This window comes from Mastigoproctus giganteus, chromosome 8, assembly GCF_048544385.1.
Source record: "Mastigoproctus giganteus isolate SK-2022 chromosome 8, ASM4854438v1, whole genome shotgun sequence".
NCBI lineage: Eukaryota > Metazoa > Arthropoda > Arachnida > Uropygi > Thelyphonidae > Mastigoproctus > Mastigoproctus giganteus.
The window spans coordinates 35,530,851-35,555,416 of record NC_143582.1 but is presented as its reverse complement, the minus strand read 5'-3'; the positions used below and the strand labels follow the sequence as shown (position 1 = coordinate 35,555,416).

At 36.2% G+C, this 24,566-nt stretch overlaps 1 protein-coding gene across 1 annotated transcript in view; it reads right to left on the bottom strand.

The window, feature by feature from the left end:
* Positions 1-1,454: 1,454 nt before the first annotated feature.
* Positions 1,455-24,566, bottom strand: part of LOC150081443 (uncharacterized) — an 82,681-nt gene continuing 59,569 nt past the window's right edge. Inside the window, exons 9-10 of the mRNA XM_090380203.1 lie at positions 15,609-15,704; positions 1,455-2,675 (exon numbers count right to left, since the gene is read on the bottom strand). Coding sequence (XP_090236329.1) covers positions 1,455-2,675; positions 15,609-15,704 — 1,317 coding nt within the window. The remainder of the gene's footprint in view (positions 2,676-15,608; positions 15,705-24,566) is intronic.

Sequence of the window (24,566 nt, the reverse complement as noted above, 5' to 3'; positions counted from 1 at the left end):
TGGCATTAATGGACACATTGTACAATGCATGGGTAGCACTACCACAGGATATCCTGCAACACCTTGTGGAGTCCATGCCAAGACATGCAAATCTGTCTCAGCATGTAATCGTACTGTAAACTGCTAATGAGCAGTTTCGTTAGTTGCTGTTTATGAAACTTTATTATGGAACATCATGTTTCCAACCCTTGAGGCCAACAAGCAGAATATAAATTCTAATGATTAAGATCAAATTATGTTACTGATGATTTTAATTTTATAAATTTAGCATATTCTCTTATCATATATTACTATTGGGTTGTTTCCTGTAAGATATTAATGAAACTACGTCATATAAGTGTTTTTTTGTTTTTTTTTTCCGGTAGTTTAATTCATACTTTTAGTATTTTAGAATGAATATTGGTCTGAAAACAGTACGAGACTGCTGTTCAATATATCACTTATGGCAGTATTATTATTCTTTATCTCCAGAATACTTTTTACTGTATTTTCTGGACTATAATACATAGAATTTATCTAACACTTCTTTTACAGTAAAATTTTACCTAAAGTTCTCCTGCATTTTATGGTCTGAAGGTACACTAAGTGTGAACAGGGATTTTTATAAATTTTATTTTATTAATTTTTTTAAATCTTCACCTGTGGCTAGAGAAAGTATAGCCATCCAGGTAGCCTTCTGAAGTCTAGCACTTTTAGCATATAACCAGTTCACATCACATGTAATGGAAGCAATAAAAAGGATGGTTGCTGATGGTTCAGACCATAACATTTAACATTTGTACTAATGAGTATGAAAATACAGTAATGACAAGTTTTCAGCTTTCCACAATGAGTAAAAACCTCATTCTACTCTAACATTTTGTTTAATAAGCATTTGCGAACTTGCATTTCAAATATATGCAGTAAAATATGGTACATAATAGTCTGATATATTTCATGGATGGGTTTTGTTGTGTATTTTATTACAATATATCTGACGAGTGACAATTCAGATTTGTGTTACAGATTGAATGCCAGGTATGAACCAAACACAAATAAAAATTTAGCAATATCTATTGCTGAAATTTGAAAATGAAAGGATTTTGCTGTTTCCTTGAATTGTATTCCATCTTCACTTTTTTCATGTCGGAATGAATATCACCATCAGATCCTGCCCCATATTTTAGAATCTGGTCTTCAAAAAGCATACCAAATCTAATATCACACAATTAGTTGTAATGATGTTTAGGATAATTATGGTCACATATGGCATTCCAAATGCACAACTAGGATTCTCAAAAATAGTAAGTGTTTAGCTATTTTGTTTTAAAATATATTCACTGCTTGTAAACAATACAGAGTAATACAATATAAACAAACATATACAATAAATATACAAGTAATACGACAAACAATACAATATATATTTAAAATGGAACTTTTATTTATTTACAGGTATTTACAGATACTAAAAATTATTTATACACACTTCCCAATTTATTTCTTATTTCAGTAATATCGTCTTTCAATTGTAGTATGCATTTTTGCATCTCCTTCATCATTTTAAATAACTCAGATGCATTGTGTGTTGAAGTCTTTTCCAGAGATTCAATTTCTTTTTGTACATTTTGTAAAACATGAATAAATTCACTTCCTGTGCATTCAGAAAAATTATGTTTAACTAGGTTCACTGCAAGTTTTTTTGTTGCTGCAGCATCATCTTTCATAGTTTTGATTTCATTATTCTGTTTTTCTATGAAATCATTGATATTTGTTTCCATCTCAGACAGTTTACATTCCAAAAAGCATTGACAGCCGTGTTTATTAATTCTTGTGCTTGGGTCACTTTCTGTATTTCTGAGACTTGGAGATAAACAATTTCCAATGGAAACTGTATCTTGCAACAGAAATTGTGAATCATTTTTTACTTCTAAAATCTGATCTTGATCCACATTAGTAGAGGAAACATCCTGATACAATTTATCTTTTTCATTGTGCCTCTGATTTGAAGCCAAGTGAAATAAAGTTTCACTAACCGAGGACACAGAATTTACCTTGAGATTTCCCTGCTGATCAGCACAGTGTTTCAATTTTTCTGAAAAGATCATGCTTGTAGAAGGCTTGTAGTTTGAGGATGAAGTAGTAATATGATTAGCAGTAACACAAAATGCTTTTCTAGGTAGATTCTTAGAAATATCACTGATATTTTCTCCACTTAGCTGTACAGAATCTTTCTCCTGAAAGCAAGGTGTCAAAACTGTCAAAACATCAGAGTTCTCATTTTCTTTGCTAATTAAACTATTATTGGAAGAATTACAAGATGATACTTCTGCTATAAGTGGATTCCTTTGACTTTCCTCAGGTATCCTTGATAAAAATCTAGAATTTGTATTTCCTGAATTATTTATTATTTGCTCACTAATATTTTGAAACTGAAGTTTATCATAAATCCTTACATTTTTTGGATCATTACTGTTTAAAATATATACAGGTGCTATTGGTTCAGTAGTAGCTGTTAACATAGAAATGGATTTCAGATGTGACAGAGGTATTGAGTATAAACTTGTAGCATAGTTTAACCAATTTCTTTCAGGTAGTGACATTTCAGGAAAGGTTTCTAAAGATTTTCCAAGTAATATCCATATTCTTCCATTACACATAGCAACTCCTTTTGGCTTCTTCTTCTCACCTAATGACTAATAGAAATTATACATTTTTTAAATTTGAAGACCTATGATAATTAATTCATTATTTACGTAATAGTGGCCAGAAGCTAAGTAACAAATCCAAATTAATAGTTAAAATACTGTCTATCTAGTATATAAGTTAAATCTTGAACACTGCAATAAACCATAAAGAAAAGAAACAAAAATTGTCTAAAGTTTTAATGTCATCATATGCACTGAGTATAAAATCATAAACTTGAATTAGAGTTTATTATACACAGCCACTCCCCGTACTACTGAACTTATGGAAATTTGACTTTTATGTAGGTTTTTGCCAGCCAGTGCAAACTTTAAAAAATTGCGGAAACGTATTTTGCACCCCATAGGAATAAATGGAGGTATCGTGAAAATATCATAATGTGAACCCAATAACATTTTTTTTTTTTTTTTTGGTAATTCATTCCAAGACCTCAGAAGTTAAAATTTTTACTATATAACTAAGCTATTTATCTCTCTAAAAAGTCATTTTTATAATGGAACTTGCACTACACTTTCATCGTTAACATAATTATGTTCTGTTATACGAATCAGTTTTGAACGCCTTTGTGATATTTTTCTAAAACACTTTTCTGGAGGTCACTACCATAAAACAATAAAAACAATTTGCATTTTCTGGTTTATTGGGCTTTTCTGTTAACGGGTAGTAAACTATCTTATTGCATTTGCGATAATACCGATAACTGGAATTGGGTTTTTACGTTATGGTATTATGGTGAAACGAGTTCTCCTTCACTGAAATCTTCAATCATACAAAAATATAAATAAATAAATTTTCAGAATCTTCTCTTTATTCCTATTTACTTATTAAAATGGTGAAGGGAAAGGGACCAATGGAAAACACAAGTGCTGGCAGTGCTAGGAAACGAAACAAAATTGATTTAGAAATGAAGATGATTAATTAAGAAGTACAAACCAAGACAGAGTTTGTCATCTATTGCACGGAATTAGGTCTCACTGCTTGAACAGTGAATACTATTTTAAGGGACGATGCACTTATAAAAGAAAATGTTAAAGGACCAATGCATTTAAGATCAACAGTGATCACAAAACAGCATTCAGGTGCTGCTATACTGAAGATGGAAAAGCTATTAATAATATGGATGGAAAATCAAATTCAGAAGCAAGTGCCCCTGAGTCCAATGACCATTCAAGCAAAAGCAACAAGTATTTATGAAGATATTAAGGATAAGCAAACCCTTAGCCCTAATTATGAGATCTTCCTTGGACTCAGGAGAGATCCCCATGGACTGGAGGTGTGCAAATGTATCACCAATTCACAAAAAGATGACAAGTAAACATAGATCTGTTAGTTTAACTTGCGTTCCAGGGAAAATAATGGAGTCACTGGTTAAAGCAGCATTGCGGGATCATCTAGACAAGACTGCAGTAATAGAACACAGCATGGGTTTGTTAAAGGGAGGTCTTGTCTGACCAGTTTTTTTTTTTTTTTTTTATGAGAACCCCAAACACGAGAGGTATTATAACCTATAGTACTTAGTACCGTGCTTGGGTTGGAGGTTGAGAAGACGAAAGAAGATATTTGTTGATATTGGACTTGAACTTCTGTAGATTGTAATTTTCAGGAAATACGTATGAAGGAAGGTTGTTCCAGAAAACGGCAGTTGAATGAATAAATGAGGAAGATGAAAAGTTGGTTCTGTGGGTTTTGAAGTTGGACAGTAAATGGATGTTGGCTGGTGGCGGCACGTGTTCGGACTGTTTTGAAAGAGAGAGCGGGAATTATAGAAGCCAATTCAGAAGAACAGTGCCCATGGAAGTATCTGTAGAAGAGGCATGCAGCAGAAACAGTGCGTCTATGAGAAAGCGAGTGGAGAGACTCTGTTAGAGATGAATCATTAATTAACCTAACTGCCCTCTTCTGAATGGAATCAAGAAGCCTGAGAGAGGTTTTGGGGGCACCACCCCAGATGTGGGAACAATATTCCATGGCAGGGCGGATTTGCGATTTATACAGAGTGAGCAGCTGTTTGGGAGAAAAGTAACGCCGAGAGCGAAAGATAAAACCAAGTTTTTTAGATGCAGAGGAAGCAATATTTGTAATGTGCTTGTGCCAAGAGAGATTAGAAGTCAGGGTAATCCCCAAAAGAGATATATCACTTTGCCTAGAAATCGGAGTGTCACTAAAGATAAGCATAGGAGCAGAAGAATCCTTTTTGCGAGATATAAGACAAGATTGAGTTTTAGAAGGGTTGAAATCAACTAAGTTGTCTTTGCCCCACTGGAGAATTACCTGAAGATCGGCATTTAAGGAATTGGCAGCAGATTTTCGAGAACTTGAAGCTGATTGAGCTGGACAAGGTTTCTCAAATTGGAAAGTTGAATGCAATGTGCTATCATCGGCAAAACTGTGGATAGGATTTCCAGTCAATGGAAGAAGGTCATTGATATACAAGAGGAAAAGAGTGGGGGAAAGAACTGAACCTTGGGGGACACCGGCATTAGTGGAGAAGTTAGAAGACAGAGAGCCATCTACCATCACCCTCAGTGAGCGATCAGAGAGAAAACTGGATAACCAATTACTAAAAACAGTTGGCAAACCATAAGATGGAAGCTTGTTTAGAAGACCTTTATGCCAAACACGATCAAAAGCCTTTGAGATGTCAAGAGCAACTACTTGTGTTTCACCGAACCTTTCCATTGAATTAGTCCATAAATGGGTAACATAAGCCAGAATATCACCAGTGGATCGACACTGACGGAATCCATACTGGCGATCGTTGATCAGACGGAAGGTTTCTAGGTAGTTTAAGAGTTGGCGGTTAATTGATTTCTCCATTACTTTAGAAAGAGTAGAAGTAATTGCAATGGGACGATAATTGGATGGGAGGGATTTGTCACCCTTTTTAGGAACTGGCTGGATATGAGCAAATTTCCAAGCAGAAGGAAAAACACCTTTGGAATAAGAAAGTGAAAAAAGGCGGCAAAGAATAGGAGTAAGTTCAGGAGCACAGGTTTTGAGAACAAGTGGAGAAATACCATCAGGACCTGGAGCTTTCTTAGCATCAAGATTCATCAAAATCCTTCTGATATCCTTTTGACGGAAGACCACAGGAGGCATTGAATGGAGCGTGTTAGGAATGGTGGGAGGTGTTTTACCAAGATCATTAATACATGAGCTCAAAGAAAAATGGGATGCTAGCAGGTCAGCTTTATCCTTGGCTGAAGTGACAACAGAACCATCTGGTTTGGACAGAGGTGGGAGCAGAGATGGGCAAAAGTTGCGGCCAATAGCTTTGGCAAGAGACCAGAATGCTCGGCTACCATTAGGGCAAGAAGCAAGTTTTCTACTCTTAGCCTGTTCAAACTCTAGTTTGGACTGATTAATAACTGCTTTACAATATTGTTGCGAGCTTTGGTGTAGGCAGAAAATGAAACTGAAGAATTAGAAACAAGCCAATTACGATATGCAACGTTCTTCTCTTGAACAGCCTTAGCACATTTATTGGAAAACCAAGGTTTAGATAAAGGACGAGATTTTAAAGTGGAGTGTGGGATAAAGGATTCCATTCCTGCAAGAATAATTTCGCTGACACGATCTGAGCAAACATTGATATCAGAAGTGTTGAAACAGTAATCAGACCAAGGAAAAGAAGAAAAGAAGTCTCGCAGGTCATCCCATTTTGCATTCTTGTAATGCCAAAAACAATACGAGGTTGGGAATAGCTGTGAGATAAAAGTTCCGTTGGAGAAGAGGCAATCACCAAGTTGTGATCTGAAGTGCCTAAAGGACCTCTCACTTCAACCTTGTACTTAGAAGAGTTGTTTGTGAGAAAAAGATCAAGCGTATTGGCTGTATGATTAGGATTGTCCGGTATTCTTGTAGGTAAATGAACAATCTGTGCTAGGTCATTAGTAATTGCAAAAGCCTCAGCATCTCGACCTGCTGGGTCTGTGTGACTAGAAAATGGAAGCCAGCTGGAGTTGTGAACGTTAAAATCACCAAGGAAAATTACCTCACTGTTAGGAAAGTTGGACTGGAGAAAGTCAAGTTGCAAAGAGAGGAAGTCAAAGAGCTCCAAGTGATTAGTGGAGTTGGGAGAACGGTAGAGAGAACAGATGAATTTTACACAATGAGGTAGAGAGATTTTAAGCCAGAGAAGATCAAAGAGAGGAGATTCCAAATTGCCAAGTCTCTGACAGGGAATATCAGAACGGACATATGCACAAGTACCACCTTTGAGGCGAAAGGAATCATACAGCAAATAATTTGGACATCTGAGATGAGCAGTAGTTGAATCAACTGATAACTGAGATTCAGTCAGAAAAAGTACATGGGGTTTGGAAGACTGCAAGTGGAAATGGACATCGTTGAGATTAGAATTGAGACCACGTATATTTGTGAAATGAATTAGGAAGTCCTTGGGAGGTTTAGATCTTTTCGCAGATAAGCTTGCTCTATTATTTTGACAATTCATGGTGTATTCAATAGTAAGAAAAAGTGGGTGGGACATGCTGTATGAAGTAATGAAATTTTTGGATATGGCGTACATGTGGTAAGAATATACCCAGATCCTTGACATAACGTGGCCTCGACAATGCTCCCCGCATACACACTACTCGGACTCCCTCCAGTCACTGTCTGGCAGAGTAGAGGTAGCAAGATTATACACTAGCTGATCCGGAAGCTTCCTAGAGAGTTACCAATAGGTTCAGTCCGGTGTACTAACTAGCGGCCGGCCTGCGAACGCCGTTTTAGAGCTGTACCCTCGAAATGTAAGGAATATTGGATCTCGCCACGACATTCATCATAACCTCAAAGATCATCAATCATAGTGCATGATGGAAGAGATAGGGATAGGGAAGTTTGATTGGATACTATGATGTGGTCACTAAGGAACTGAATGTCAAAAATAATTTTGATATCATATACTTTAAGGCGGCCTCCGTAGCCAAGTGGTCAGGAGCGGGAGTGCAGTAGCACATGCTCTTTGAGTAGACCAGGGTTCAAGCCCCTGACTGCTAAATACATTCGATCTGCCAACCCGCACTGAACCAGCATGGCAGATTATGGTCCATTTCCCTTGTCATGAATTGTTGAGGAGGCTTCCATCTTGCAGTGGGTTGATAATGGCTGCAGTTTACTTTTTTAATTGGATTTCAGGAAAGCTTTTGATACTGTTGCACATGGAAGACTGCTGTACAAATTGGAGAGGTATGGCATTAAGGGTAAGTTGTTACAATGGATAAAGGGATGGTTGAGTGGGAGATGACAGAGAGCGGTAATTAATGGACACTGATCTTCATAGACAAATGTTATTAGTGGATTCCCCCAGGGTTCGGTGCTGGGCCCATTGTTGTTTTGTGTATTCATCAGTGATACTGATGAAGGTATATCAGGATTAATGTCCAAGTTTGCAGATGATACAAAGGTTGGCAGGGTTATTAATGACAGTAAAGACAGTATGCTACTCCAACTGGATCTAGATAAATTGGGCAAATGGGCTGAGAAGTGGCAACTGAAGTTTAACATTGACAAATGCAAATTACTGCATATGGAAGGCAATGGTCAGGCCACACCTTGAGTACTGTATACAGGTCTGGAGGCCTCATTTCAAGAAGGATGTAGAGCTGCTGGAATGAGTACAGAGAAGGGCAACACGATTAGTGAATGAAACAAAGGGTTGTTCTTATGAAGAAAGGCTTAAGTTTTGCAAATTACAGTGTCTGGAGACCAGGCACCAGCGAGGTGATCTGATAGAGGGGTATAAAGCCTTGAATGGTTTGAGTATGCTCAATGCCAATGGGATTCTTCCTCTTGCTCAGAATAATCACCTGAGAGGGCATAAATTCAAATTGAGGAAAGACAGATGTAGGATAGATGTGCAGAAATTTGCCTTTAGCCAGCAAGTAGTTGGTTTGTGGAACAGACTTCCATCCCTTGTTGTGGAAGTTGATAGCCTAAATAAATGTAAGGCTCAGCTGGACAGGTATTTTGAACGAATGGAAGGGTGAAATGGGAGTGGTTTTTTTTTTTTTTTTGGCTGATGCTGCATAAGCTTGCTTTCTTGCATCATATGCCTCTACTAATGCTAATGCTAATAAAAGAAATATTTTAAGGGAAGTGACCTGTAAAATAAATAAATTAAAGGAAATGACCTGTAAAATAAAATAAAATAACGGTAGCTGGCATCAGGTAATGGTGGATAAATTCCATTGTTTGCTGTCTTTAGGTAGTCTTATTGGTTACACCTTCGGCCATTTGCTTTCTGTCCTTTTCCTTGTGGCATTTTGTATGACTTGCACTTCTGTCTTTGCATTAACTTTCATAGTTATTATATATATCTGCATCCTATGCTGCTGGTTTGCGGGCTATGGTGCATTTGTTATATTCAATATATGTTTATCTATCCTCGATTTCTGCTAGTGTCAACTTACTGTTATACCAATTTAAGTCTTAGCTTTCTGCTGCTTTGCATGAAAACTAGTCTTAAAATATAGCTACTTTTGCTGTATTGCTTTAGATGGCCCTGTTCGTTGTACTTCCTGCCGCATTCCTTCATATTTATTTTTAATATATTTCTTGTTGTCCATAATTTAATGCAAAATTCATTACATATTACTTCTTAAAATTGATTTTAGAGGTCACTAGTTATTTATTTTTACAGCTCTCTCATGTTGGTTTTATTACTATAAATTATGAATGCTTGGAATGGTCCCTGTTTGATAATGCTTTGGTTGCAGCTATCGGATTGACAATTTGTGTTTTCACACTGTCATTTCCTGCCCATTTGGTTTTGTATTTCAGGTATAGATTTTCTAAAATGTGTTACGCTTTTAATTTTTTAACTGTCGTTTTTGACTGATCAGTATTTGTTTACTTCAATTCTTTTGTATTAAATTTACCATAACTTTTGAATTAAATTTATCGTAACTCTCATTATAAACACTGTGCAGGGACTACCTTGTCCATACTTTGTAGGAGTCATATTGCTTTTCTTTTTTAATTATTTTTACCTTATTTTCAAATTTCTACTCTTACATAGCTTTGGACAAGTATAGAAATGCAGTCCTTTGATGCATGGTCAGGTGTAGTCCATTGATGAAAAACCTGATCATGTATCAACTTTTATATTTATTTTTGCTGACATCGGATTTAAATGTATTTTTGCTCTATTTCCCCTTTTTGAACTATAGCTAAATTTATCCACCATCGTCTGATGCCAGCTACCATTATTTTATTTTATTTTATAGGTCACTTCCTTTAATTAATTAATTTATTTATTTTACAGGTCACTTCCTTTAAAACATTTTTTTTATGTTTCAGCTATTACTACTACTTTTTTGGGTTTTGTCTTTCCGTGTAACTCATACCTTCATTTTTATATTTATTATAACATGCATATATATACATCTGCATCCTTTGCTGCTGCTTTGTGTGCTTTGGTGTATTTGACATATTCAGTCTATTTTTATTTCCACTGTTTTTAACTCATTGGTACTATATTTGATATTTTATATAAATATATATATATTATGAAGTTAAAGAAAAATATATGTTTAAAGTGATGTGCTGAACTGAGAGGATGAAGAAATACAAATAGTTCTTCTTCCCCACCTGCACTTTCAGCTACACTAATACATATTGTCACACACTTTACTACAATTTTCATAATATAATAAACGCACTACTTAGTGTCGGAACTACCTTCCATATTACAGCTTTTTTCCTTTCCCCTCTATATTTATACTATTTGCAATTTGCCACCACATTAATACTTTTTTGGATCAGCCTGGAGGTTCAAAATGCTTTGTAGTCCTGGTTAGGCTGTTACAGTTGTATCCCCCCCCCCCTGTCGATGTTTTTTTAAAAAATGTTTTATATAGCAGCCCATGCCTACTAATGTTATTCTAACTATATTGATACCAATTTCCAAACTCCTCTCCTGTACTTTTATAATCACTTTTGGCTCTAATTCTTGTATGCCTTTATTCTTAACCCCACCAGCAACAGTACCAATATATTTGTTATATATTTGTTATGATAGCTCTTTATTAATTTTTATTACTGTTTATTCAGTTATAATTTCTTAGTACTGGTCATTCAATCATAATCTTTTTTTAAACATACAACTTACTTAGGTCTTCAAATTCTTTAAACTTTTATTCTTGCTCCTTATTCTTCCTTCTACCCTACATTTCTAGTAGTTCTGGCAATTTATGCAATGAACACTACATCTAATGAATGTTGTCATAATTCTCTCTCTCTCTCTCTCTCTCTCTCTCTCTCTCTCTCTCTCTCTCTCTCTCTCTCACACACACACACACCACTTACTATACTGATATATATATTTTATATTAAAATTTTATTCATTTAGTTGGAGTACTAAATGAATAAAATTTCAGCCCAAAAAGAGTTTTGGGCTGAAAGCCTCAGACTATGGGAAATTTACTAAATGAACAATTTAGTGAAAAGCATCACATTTTAGTTCATAGTAAATCACCAAAATAGGAGAAATGTCATTGTTTTTGTTACATCTCATATTGTAAATGCCTTCACGGTGAGTTGCCTGTTATTGCATTACCTCAACTAAGCAATGCTTCGCCAATAGAGAAGCCTACTGCTACTTAATCTTAGCAGACACCACCACTACCCAGACGGTACTGTTTCAAAGCTTGTTGGCCTCTCAATGGTGAGCAGATAGCTACCTACCCACCCACTGTTGAGAGGCTGACATGCTTTGAAAAGGTGTGTCTGGGTGTTGGTAACTGCAGAGAATAAGTAACATTAGTCTTACTAATGTGAAGCATTGCTTATTCGATGTAGTGCAATAACAGGCAACTTGTGAAGACATTCATGATATGAGATGTAACAAAAATAATGCCATTTTACCTCCTTTGGTGATTTACTACAAACTAAAACGATAAAAAACCATTGAGGGCTGTAAATATTTATAGTCTTTGAGATGCGTTCCTGGTAGGCCACCGACTCGTGCTCTCTCTGACGTGTTCTGGAGGAAAAGTGTGACGTTATCCAACGTTGTGTGTGTGTGTGTGTAGTTTAGTCACCTAACGAATCTGTCAGAGGGAAGCCAGCAACGCACTTAGCTTCTTGGAAGATTGCAGCACGTGTGGATGAATAAAACTATTTTTTTTATGCGCGATTTCCCGCTCTTCCTTCCTTTGTTGCTCTTAGTAAACAAAATGATTCCTAATGTATTTGGAAATACATCAGATATGATGCAACCACATTTCGTAAGGTTGCTATGTTTAAAATTCCTGGCACCTGGTGACACGTTGTTTCCTACAAACTACCCAATGCTGCTTATAAATAAACTCTCAATGGCCAAATTTAATTAATATTGAAATTAATCAAAGTTCAAAATTTCATTTTACATTTTAAAGTCAATATTAGGCAAATTAAAAACATGTTCAAAAGCCAACTTATTTAAATTTACTAAAAATGATACTTTGCACCAACTTGTTCGTCATTTAGTTGGAGTATCAAAGAATTTGGTCATGAATATTGTTTCTAAAATAGCAAGGATTTTTTTTAACAATTTTTATCAGTGATGATTATTTCTAAGGATGATGCATGTTTTGACTTAGATAATTAATCACATTGTATTTTCTGTCATTTTCATTGTGCCCGCCACTAATTTTGAAATCATTCTTTACTGTAGCCTAATTTTATGTTGAACACTACTTATCTGTAAGTCCATTTTCATTACTCTACTTCATTTTCATTGTGTTTTTCTAATTTTCTAAGCTGTTCTACAGTGTGCTTTACTAAACTAAGCTATTTTTGCATTATGTATCAGCTACTTATTATTTTAAATGAAGTTTTATGTTAACTAATAAACATTTTTGAGTGATTACCTGATTTACTTAAGTTTAGAGGAAAACAAGACAATATTTTGGAAAATTTCTCTGGTATCTGAAGTTGCAATTTGATATTAGCTTCCTAAAATTATAATTTAAAATAATTTATCAGTTATCATATTATTAAGATAATTTTCCTACTATTAACTTTACCAGAACAAAATAATTATTCAAATTAATTATGATTTAATTATGTTTTAAAAGGTTAGACACTTTTTAAAACTAAAAAACAAACAAAAAAAAGAACTTGTTTTTAACTTGTCTCAAGTTCATTAAAGAAATTTTTACCCTAAACCTATTATTATTTTTATCTGTTTTTCTCAGTGAAACTGCATTATATTTAGTAAAAAAAAAGGTAAAGTTGGTAGGATATGTCAAAAAAACAAAGGTATGCTGGTGAATAATAAAACAGAACTAGCCATGGATGGTATGCCATACATATATGGCAACTTCTGTTTTCAGTAATATATATAATAAACAGTTAATTGCAAATTTCCATAATTGATTGTGTAATAAAACAAACACTTTGTATACTTTGATGGTTAAAGGTTAGCTTTAATCCCTTAGCAGGGATTAAAGCTAACCTTTAACTTCATAATGATCTATCATAATATCATGTGGGAGACCATTATCACCATACTGTCATATATTTGAAATTTCAAAAACTAAATAATAATAATTATTAAATTAATATATATATATATAATAATATATATGGTAGTAGTTGAATGTACCTTGAAGGTGAGGTATAAGTAGGTCTAAGTATATATATATATAATTACTTCAAAGAACTTCTTCAAGAAGTTCAAAAAATAGATAATTATTAAATTAATACATACATATATATAATTATGAAGAAATGAATTAAAGAAAAATAAGTTTAGGATAATGCACTGAATGGGCGAGTATGGCTTGGGTTCTGAAAACAGAAGGGTCGAGGGTCCTGAGCTGGATATCATCATTCTTCTCTTTCTTGGTGATTCCCTTCTACTTTTGACTCTCTCTCATGGTAACTCCGGAATTTTTTTTTTTTTGACTGGTGCAGCATAAGCCTCAGGCTTCCTTGCACCATATAACCAATAATAATAACTGTAAGGATGGAGATATAGTGGGGCCCCAACATCCGATGGTAATTCGTTCCACAAAACCCATTGTGTGTTGAAAATATTGTAAGTTGAAACCAGTAATACATCGATTTCCTGTAATTCATTCACCAACAACACATAAAATAGTTATTTCTTGCATGTTGTACTTCATTTTTAATTAAAAATGAGTTTTTTTTTTTTTTTATAAAGATTACTTAATAAATAGTCATAAAATATCTTAAAATAAAAAACAAACAAAAAACAAAAAACTTGAAGTGCAGAGCTGATGAAATCAACGGTGGCGTAGTGGTGGTGGGACTATATCAAGCGTCACGCATCTTTTCAGTCTTTTGTTGCTACTGGAAAAGAAACTGTCCAAATGGACTGATTTTGACGACTTTTTTGTAATTTCCTGAAGTCCAGTGTCATTCTCCATAATTTTCTCCAACTGTTGTAGCTCCTGTGTTGTTAGCTCACACCCATGAGCGTCAATAAGGTCCTCTACATCCTCTTTGCCAACCTTCAGACCCATTGATTTACCAAGAGTAACAATATCATTTGTCAAAGCACCATCATCTTCAAATCCATCAATGTTATGAATAATTAAAGGCCACATCTTTCTCCAGGCTGAATTTAAGTACCTGGTGGAAACATCATTCTAAGAACTTACAATCAGCCTCACACAGTCCAGCATGTTGAACTTTGACCTCCAAAAATCTTTGAGGGTGAGAGAATTTTCACCAGAGGCCGCTGCAAAGCAACTTGTGAACATTTTCGTGATGTAGATTTTCTTAAAGTTCACAATCACTTGCTGGTTTGGTTGAAGAAGAGGAGTGGTGTTGGGTGGCAAAAGTTTGACTTGAACAAAGTCAAATTGTACCTGAAGAGATTGAACAAGGTTGGAATTATGGCCTGGCACATTATCCAGCAGGAGCAGTGCCTTCACAGGAAGCTTATTTTTCTTGAGATAACTTTTCACTGAAGGACAGAAAACTTCAAGCTCCCATTCATTGAAGACATATCCTGTAATCCAGGCCTTCTTGTTACTGCACCAAAACACTCCCAGCATGCATTTGTCGACCCTTTGTTGTTTAAATACTATGGGGGTATTAGAGTGATACACAAGCAAAGGCTTTAGCTTAAAATCTCAAGAGGCATTGGCACCCAACGGAAGAGAGAGTCTATCTTATATAGGCTTGTGCTCAGGTAAACTAGTCTCATCCTTAGTGATGTACGTGTTCCTGGGCATTCACTTCCAGAAGAGGCCAATTTCGTAAATGTTAAAAACCTGCTGAGGAAGATAACCCTCCTGATCAACTAACTCTTTGAATTAAATTTTAAAGGTCTCAGCTGTTTTATTATCAGCACTGGATGCCTCCCCATGCCTTTCAACACTTTTTGATATTCGTCCCCCCCCCCCTTTTTGAAGCGCTCGAACCAGTCTCTGCTGGCTTTAAAAGTCTTCAAAGCGCACAACACTGCCACTGGTTGATGGAGCTTGAAGTTTCAGATCATCATAGATCTGAAACAATCGTACGAGTGATGTTCTGCACACCACATGTTGAACGATAATGTTGTTGAACAATAACAAAGATGCTAATTGGTTGAGAACAATTGTATGAGTGATGTTCCGTGTGCCACGCGTCTAAAAATTTTCACCCATGTATCATTCCAGCTATATCAGAAAGCCATCGGTACCTGCAAATATCATCGGTCCTTAAAATAAAAGATCGTATGGATGGTATATCGGTTCCTAAGAATATCAGATGTCGATGTCATCATAAGTCAAGGGCCCTACTGTATATGAATATTGAATATTTCAGCAAGCAAAACTGCACTGCAGAAAATGTATAAACTTTGTTCTAAATGTATAACCATCTAAAAAACTTATGTTAAGATACATTATTATTAAATTAATTGATAAGGAATGAAGCTCGATTTTGATGTGTAATGAAGTTATATTAAATTATATAATTACCAGTTCTGAGTACTCTTCAAATAAAGTTTCCTCAAGTTTAAATGTTTTTAAAGTGGAGCTAGTATTACTTCCAACAACACACATGCCACTTGTTTCCTACAAAACAGAAAAAAAATATATATATATATATATTTTATAAAAAGTAATAAAGAAGCTTCATTTGAAATTTAGCTAGAGCTCAAATGATATATTCATAAACTTAAACTCAATATGAACCAAAGAATTTCAAAGAGAAACAATGAATCAGAGATTTCATTAAAAATTGAGTACTAGAAAAATCTGAAACATGTGATGGCTACTTGGCAAGAAGATTCTAAACGCACCCAGTAGGATTAAGCTCAAAAGATCATGCTGGTCATGCCATGCAGAAAATACTGTTAATCTCCAAATAACAGTCAGTTAGTCTGTATGATGTTCTGTGACTGGTTACAATGTAACACTATAAGACCATATGGTGGTAGGCATGCTGTGGTACAGGTACTAAGTAACATAGAAGTCCCTAATGAACTTAGTTTGTATCTACAATTACGCAGAAAGTACATTTCTCTATGGTGAATGCAGACAATATTCTGAATGCTTTAATACAAAACGTGCGAATGAATTTTTTTATGAAGCTATAAAAAAATAGCCAGGAGATGCTGGAACTGAGGTGGTGAAGCCATTTTAAGAATTGCAAGATGAGAGTCAGTGATTACTCCAGTAGGATTATGCTGATCTTCCTTTTTGATGCTAAAGGTTTTGCAGCACAGGACACCCCATAACCATATAGTGATTGCTGGAGCAATCACTGTTTGAAAGAGTTTTCAACATAGCAACCTTCGCATGTAATACACTTCTTGTGCCATTCTCTCCACTTCACAAACGTGCAGCTTTGGGTGGATGTTCTAGCAATGTGCCTCGCGTCCAATTTGGAACTACACTACAGGTTGTAGATGTAACGGGAGAGGCACAACATAAGAGAAACATCCACCCTGTAGCTTGACATGTTTCAAAAATGTACAGAATGTTGCAAGAAGTGTGTTACTTGTGAAGGTTGGTATTTTAGCATTAGTAGAGCCATATGATGCAAGAAAGCAAGAATACAGCATCCATCCATTTGCTCTAAAAGTTTATCCAGTTCTTCTTTGAATTTAAGCTATCAACTTCCACAACGACAACAACCAACTAACCGCTGGTTAAAGGCAAATTTCAGCACATCTATTCTACTCTACAACTGTCTTTCCTCGATTTGAATTTATGCCTCCTCAGGTTCGTAATCTGAGCAAATAAAAAATCCCATCAGCATTGAGCCTGCACAAGCCATGCTAGGCCTTATACACCTCAATCACATCACCTTGAAGGTGCCTAGTCTCCAGATGCTGCAATTTGCAGAACTTGGGCCTTTCTTGGTAAGAGGAACCCTTCATTCTGCTCACCAATCTTGTTGCCCTTCTCTGTACTCGTTTTAGCAACTCTACATCCTTCCTAAAATGAAGCCTCCAGGCCTGTATGCAGTACTCAAGGCATGGCCTGACCATTGCCTTAAAAAAGGGATAATTACCTCCTTTTCCCTACTAGCAAAATTCCGTACATCATTAACAAGAACCCATGACCTGTTCTGGCAACCTGTTCACTGCTCAGAAAACTTCATATCTGGCTGCACAATTACCGCCAGGTCTTTTTCATTCTCTACCACCCTGAGTGTAGTACCACAGTGTTGGTACGTTTCTCTGGGGTTACTGTTATCCACATGCAGTACTTTGCATTTGTCAATGTTAAACTTCAGTTGCCACTTCTTAGCCCATCTGCCTAACTTTTCTAGATCCTGTTGTAGTAGCATACTGTCATTAACAACCCCGCCAATCATTGTATTATCTGCAAACTTGGTCATTAAGCCTGATATACCTTCATCAATATCATTGATAAATATACAAAACTTAATGAGCCCACCAAACCCTTTGGGACTCCACTAATAACATTAGTCCATGAAGGGCAGTGTCCATTGATTACCACTCTCTGCCTTCTCCCACTCAGCCATCCTTTTATCCATTATAGCAACTTGCACTTAATGCCACACTGTTCTAATTTGTACAGTAGTCTTCCATGTGCAACAGTATCAGAAGCTTTCCAGAAATTCCAGGTGCTTTCTTATGTTTAACTTCAAAAATTTCTCCTCCACTTTGCTCTCGGTTATTACAAAATAATTTAGCTCCATGTTAGAGTATCATATTCATGTATATGATATCAGAATTATTTTTTTAGCTATCAGAATCATTTAGCTATTTGAACACATCATAGTATCCAATCAGATTGGTCAGGTAAGACTTCCCCTTAACAAATCCATGCTGTGTCTGAATTATTACTGTAGTCATGTCTAGATAATCCTGCAATGCTTCTTTAACTAATGACTCTATTATTTTCCCATGGAACAGAAATTAAACTAATAGGTCTGAAATTACTCATGTCACCCTTTGATCCCCCTTTGTGAATTCAGGATACATTTGCAAAACTCCAGTCCGTGAGAACCTCCCCTGAGTCCATGGTTGATTTCATAATTATGGCTATGAGTTTGCTTACTTCCTTTCCACCTCCTTTAATATAACTGGATAGATCCTGTCCACCTCAGGTGCCTTTATGTTTAACTTCAACAATTTCTCCTCCACTTTGCTCTCAGATATTACAAAATCATTTAGCTCCATGTTAGAGTTTAATAAGCTTCTGTCCTACACATCCCTACAGAATTCCTCATGTGTGAATGAAGATGAAAAATACTCATTCAGTTAAGCTATCTGAGCAGGATTATTAACAGTCGAACCATCAATATCAAGTGGACCAATCTGATTCATCCCTTTCCTTCTAAAGTTTATATAAGTAAAGAAGTCTTTGCTGTTTTTCTTTGAATTCTTTGCCAAAGATTTCTCATAATCTGCCTTGGCTTGCCTAACCTGATTGCGACTTGATTACATACTAGCTTATATCTACCATAGGCTTCTGTGTCGCCTGATAATTTATATGCATCCCATGCATTTTTCTTCCCTGACAAGTCTCATTAGAACTAAACCTTGAACAGTATTTCTTAGTTGGTATGAAAAGCCCAGTAGCTTCCAAGATTAATTCCTTGAATGTTTCCCATTTAGAATTTACTCTTGGTAACATCATCAGTTGTTGACACTGTATAGAATTTAAAAATTGTCTGAGATCACTGCAGTCACCTTTACGAAAGCAAAAACTTTTCGCTTTCTTTACCCCCTGATGGTAATAACATCTTTAAGTAAATCCCACATCAGTACACTGTGATCACTGCCACCTAGTGGTTCCTTTATTTGTAAATTCTTAATGCACAAATAATCACTGCTGATAATCAGATCAAGAGTATTACTCCCTCTGGTTGCCTCTCGAACATGCTACTGTAGAAAACAATCATCCAATAAATCCACAAATGTCTTGCTGGTGTGCGAGTGACCAACCACAAGTTTAAAATCCCCATTATAAGACATTCTGATTTACTGGCCCACTATTTCTCTGTACAATTGTTTGTTGTACTCATCAGAGTCATTAGGCCTATAACACAGTCCTACTCTCATTTTAGCTTTCCCAGTGCTTATGTCACACCAAACTGACTCAAAATTGCACTGTCCATCTATGTCAGTGTTCTGCAACCTGTGTGCCGCAGCATATTGGTGTTCTGCCACAAGATGACAGGTGTGCTGCGAACTTTGCTGAAGCTGTATACCTATAAATAATACTATACTTATTACGATTAGAAATTGACAACTGAAAACCTTTACCTATTGTAAGAAATTAATTGTACATTATTTACTCCAAATTATAGTTTTTATATATGTTTATAATGCTACACATTGTTATATTTCACAATACATCATTTTTACTGAAACACAACGTTGTACGTGCAGGACAATAAATTATTTTCCATGCGTGAGTATCCAACACTTGCTTTCTAAAGTTATTTAGAATTATTTTCCACGTGAGTATCCAACACTTGCTTTCTAAAGCTATTTGTGTGTTTTCCCTTCCAATATTTCTCGTTTTGTCGAGTATGGATAAGATTCGAGGCTTTCAGAATAAGTTGGATTTGTGGATACAACACATTGCAAATAGTTGGTTGAGATGTTCCCAACCGTTTGGCCACCTGCTGTTGGTAATAAAGTGGTGATGGACTTCATTAAAGAACATTTAGATAACTTGCAGCAGAAGTTCAAGGATTATTTTGTAGAGAGCATCGAAGATTTCTACTGGGCTAGTGGTCCATTTTTTGTGAATGCAAAATCTCTTCCGATGAATGTACAAGAAGAACTAACAGATCTGGAGGCAGACAGAAAATTGCGATTAAAATATAAAGTGCAGTTGGACACATTTTGGTTGTCAATAAGGAAAAATACCCGGCTAGCTCCGATATGGCAATTAATGTGTTATTACCATTTTTGATTAAATATTTGTGTGAACTGGGCTTTTTGACCTTGACTGAAATTAAAACATCAAAGAGGGAGAGACTCAGATCCATTGATGAAGAAATGAGGCTTGCATTTCCAACGATTCCGCCCCGCATCAGCCGTCTGTGTTCAGCAAAGCAGGCACAAATATCACATTGAAGGTATGCATAGTTTTGTGGTTTAATACTAATATATTTTTTTTTCTTTGCTTTGCTTTTCTTTTGTACAGTGATTTAGGGTTCATACAATGTTAATATATGCATGAGCCAATTTCTGTTGGATTATTGGAACAATAATAATTGATTCTATTGTGACTTATAGCATATTTGGGGGATTAACATTTTGATGTGCCGTGTCCTTAGATTCCTTAGATTTTGTTTGTTTCTTAACTAACAGCATAACCCCCATTCTCCCTTCCTATCTTTTCTGTATGCATTGTACTCTCCAAATTCCCTTTCTGCCTTTGATGTCTTGACCAACACTTCAAATTCATTCAAATTATTTACTATACTCCTAGCATTGGCATCATGCACCTGTCCTTACTCTTAGTTACCCTAACACAGCCCATGTATTTACTTGTTCCATGATGACTCCCACCAGTCCTTGAAATCCCCAGCACCTTGCTTTCCAGGCTGCTGCTCATTCTAATAGAAGCAGTGCAAGAATGACTTTCACCTCTGCCTACAGCTACTGTTAATCTTTTAGTCTGTGACCCACCTAATACTGCCTCGGTTTTGAGAAATAATTTTGAAAAATCTTCCTAATGCTCCACAGTTCTTATTGGTGTTATCAGTGCAGTCTCAGAACTTTTCAAACACCTCTTATATTTCCTTAATACAGCTTACCAACTAACAGGAAGATGTCTTGACAGACATTATCACTTCTTTCTGAATCAATAGCTGAGGATAAAGAATAGTGGTCACATAATAGAACAAGGAATTATGAGAGTGATCTGAAAAGTAAGGTAACACAAATATTTGTGAGAAGACATTTTAATATTACTGTTATGAAATTACTTGACAATCAAGGTACATATCTATACTATTTTTGAGCTTGGTTGTCTTTCTTATTAAAGCATTTCTTCCATTGTGGAATGGAAGGAATCAGGAGCTCTGGACATTTGTAGCAGATTTGTGATCAGTTTTTCCCTTGTTTGACAGTATCGTTAAGCATTGATTGTAGATCCACCTTTTATGAAGTAAATCAAAAGATGCCTTCCTGATCCTAAAACACACTTTCCATAACTTTCTTTGCAGTTATGGTCTTGAATTTTTCAGCTAGAGGGGATCTAGGATGCTCCTAAGTCATCAAATCTCACTTCCCTTCTGGTGCGTGCATGTGCATGATCATGCAACCTCATTTCCCATCACAATCTTGTTCAGAAACTCACTGTAACATTATTTATTAATGTTACTTTGTTACCAAATGTCATGTAATTTCATAGTGACATGATTAAATGTCTTCTGTAATGAATCAAGAACTCTACACAGTTGACTGAGTCAGCCAATCTCGTACATAACTGTTTGAATTTTCACCTGCCTGTTTGACAAAACACTACTCAGTGCTCCTAACGTCACCTGCTCAGCTTGTTGAAGGCCTGTCGCTCATTAGTTCATCAGATATGTTGACATGCCCCTGCTTAAATTCATTACACAAAAAATGCCTGTTTCTTTGATATCACATTCTCTCTGTAGACAGGCACAAGTCCTCAGTGACTCTCATTTGGGTAGTCCCCTTTTTTTCAGAAAGAGGCTTACAGAATGTACTTTAATGCCATGCCATTGAAGTACATTCTGACAATTCTCATGTTGTCATCCTCGGCTGCGGGTATAAGGTCTGTTCAAAGTGTATCCGGATAATGTTTGTTGTTCAAGATGATAGAGAATAATGTATTTAGACACATTGCATCCTTACCTTCCCACAGTAAGCCGTTCACTCACTTACAGTGGTCTCTATTTTCAGCTAGTAACAAAGACATGTTTTCATATTTAAAAATGTTGGTATGCACTGAACATGTGGTTGCTAAATTTTGCTTTAAAATTAGAAAAACCATACGTGAAACAGGTGATCTTAAAACAGCATATCGGTCTCTGCAGTGGGCTACAAACAAGTTTTTGACTGGCACCATTGTTTCAAAGTGGATAAGGAATATGTAAAAAAGTTATCCATGATCTGGATGGATTAGAAAAACCATACGTGAAACCATACGGATGGCTCTCAACTTTAACAAATGATGAAACTGAGTATTCTCAAGTGTGAAAAGGCACAATTGTCATTTGGTACAAAATAATTGGAGATTAACTGTTTGTGAAATTGTTGAAGGAATTTGTATCTCTAGTGGATCATTCCATTTCAACAAAAATTTTGAATACAGGCATGTTTCCACAAAGTTCACATCATGGCTGTTAAACAGAGGAACAATGTGAACAGGCTGCTACAACAGCTCACTGGGTCTGTCAATAATATACAGGAATTTTTCCATCAGAAATGGAAAAAAGAGATGACATTAAGAGTAAGAGATCTGCAGATTTACTCAACAAGTACAGGTCAATGTTGAAAAATAGTTGCGAGTTAGGGTTGAATGTGAAAGTGTCTGCAATATGACTCTATGTGACTGTTTTTTGTTTCCCAAACTGGAAGGACGGACGGACGGACGGACGCACACACACACACACACACACGATAGGAGGGAGTATATGATGACAGCCTTGTCTATTACTTCGGCCCTGGAGAGATTGTGCAAGGCTCAAGGGGTAGAATTTTTTTTCAGCCTGGTCGTTGCTTGTTGACAGGAGAGACTGCTTCTACGGGGATGGGGTACACTTAAATAGAAAGGGTGCAAGAATATTTGCTGATGCTATCGAAGCAGTGTTAGGTGGGTTGGAAAACTGCTAGCTTGGCGGGATACACAGACTAAAAGTTTAACAGTGGCCATAGGCAGAGTCAAAAGTGATTCTTGTACTGCTTCTATTATAATGAGCAGCAGCCTGGAAAGCAAGGCAATGGAGATTTCCAGGAGTACTGGGAGTCATAGTGGAACAAATAAATACATGGGCTGTGTTAGGGTAACTAAGATTAGAAACAGGTGCATATACACCAATGCTAGGAGTATAGTTAATAAATTTGATGAGCTTGAAGTGCTAGTCAAGACATCAAGGCACATTGTTCGGATATCAGAGACGTGTGTCACACAGACATAAGCAGTGCAGAATTGGAATTTGGGGAGTAAAATGTGTACAGAAAGGATAGACAAGACAGTTAGTTAAGAAACACATAAAATCTAAGGAAGTGCATCCAGTTGAAGTTGGTGAACAATGCAATGTTGTGTCTATTTGAGCACTGGTAAAGGAAAAATGAGAGTATGTGTGTGTTTTAGGCCTAATGAATCTGATGAGTATAATGAGCAATTGTGCAGAGAGATAGAGTGGGCTAGTAAATCAGAATATCTTATAATGGGGGATTTTAACTTTCCAGATATCGACTGGAACTTATGGGTTGGTCACTTGCACACTAGCAAGACATTTGTGGATTTATTGGATGACTGTTTTCTACAGCAACATGTTCGAGAGACAACCAGAGGGAGTAATACTCTTGATCTGATTATCAGCAGTGGTTATTCATGCATTAAGGATTTGCAGATAAAGGAACCACTGGGTGACAGTGATCACAATGTACTGATGTGGGAATTACTTAAAGATGTAACTACCATCAAGGCTAAAGGGAAGGGCTATTGCTTTCGTAAAGGTGCCTACAGAGGTCTCAGACAGTTTTTAAATTCTGTACAGTGGAATCAACTGATGATGTTATCAACAATGAATTCTAAATGGGAAGCCTTCAGGAACTTAATTTTGGAGGCTACTAGGCTTTTCATTCCAAATAAGAAATACTGTTCAAGGTTTAGGCCTAAGTGGATGTCAGATGAACTAATGAGGCTCATGGCAGAGAAGAAAAATGTGTGGGATGCATATATAAAGTATCAGGTGACACAGAAGCCTATGGCAGATATAAATTAGTCTGTAATCAAGTCACAAAGGAGGTTAGGCAGGCAAAGACAGATTACAAGAAATCCTTGGCAAAGGATGCAAAGAAAAACAGCAAAGAGTTCTTTACTTATGTAAACTCTAGAAGGAAAGGGATGAATCAGATTGGACCACTTAACATACATGGGTTGACTATTGATGATCATGCTCAGGTAGCTGATAAACTGAATGAGAATTTTGCTTCTATATATAAACATGAGGAGTTATTCAATGAGAGGAGTGCCAGTAGTTTATCAAACTCTCACAGGGAGCTATGTGATTTTGTAATAACTGAGAGCAAAGTGGAGGAGAAATTGTTGAAGTTAAACATAAAAAAGGCACCTGGGGTGGATGGGATCTATCCAGTTATATTAAAGGAGGCAGCAAAGGAAGTAAGCAAACCCTTAGCCATAATTATGAGAGCTTCCTTGGACTCAGGGGAGGTCCCCATGGACTGGAGGTGCGCAAATATATCACCAATTCACATAGGGGATTCAAAAGGTGATACA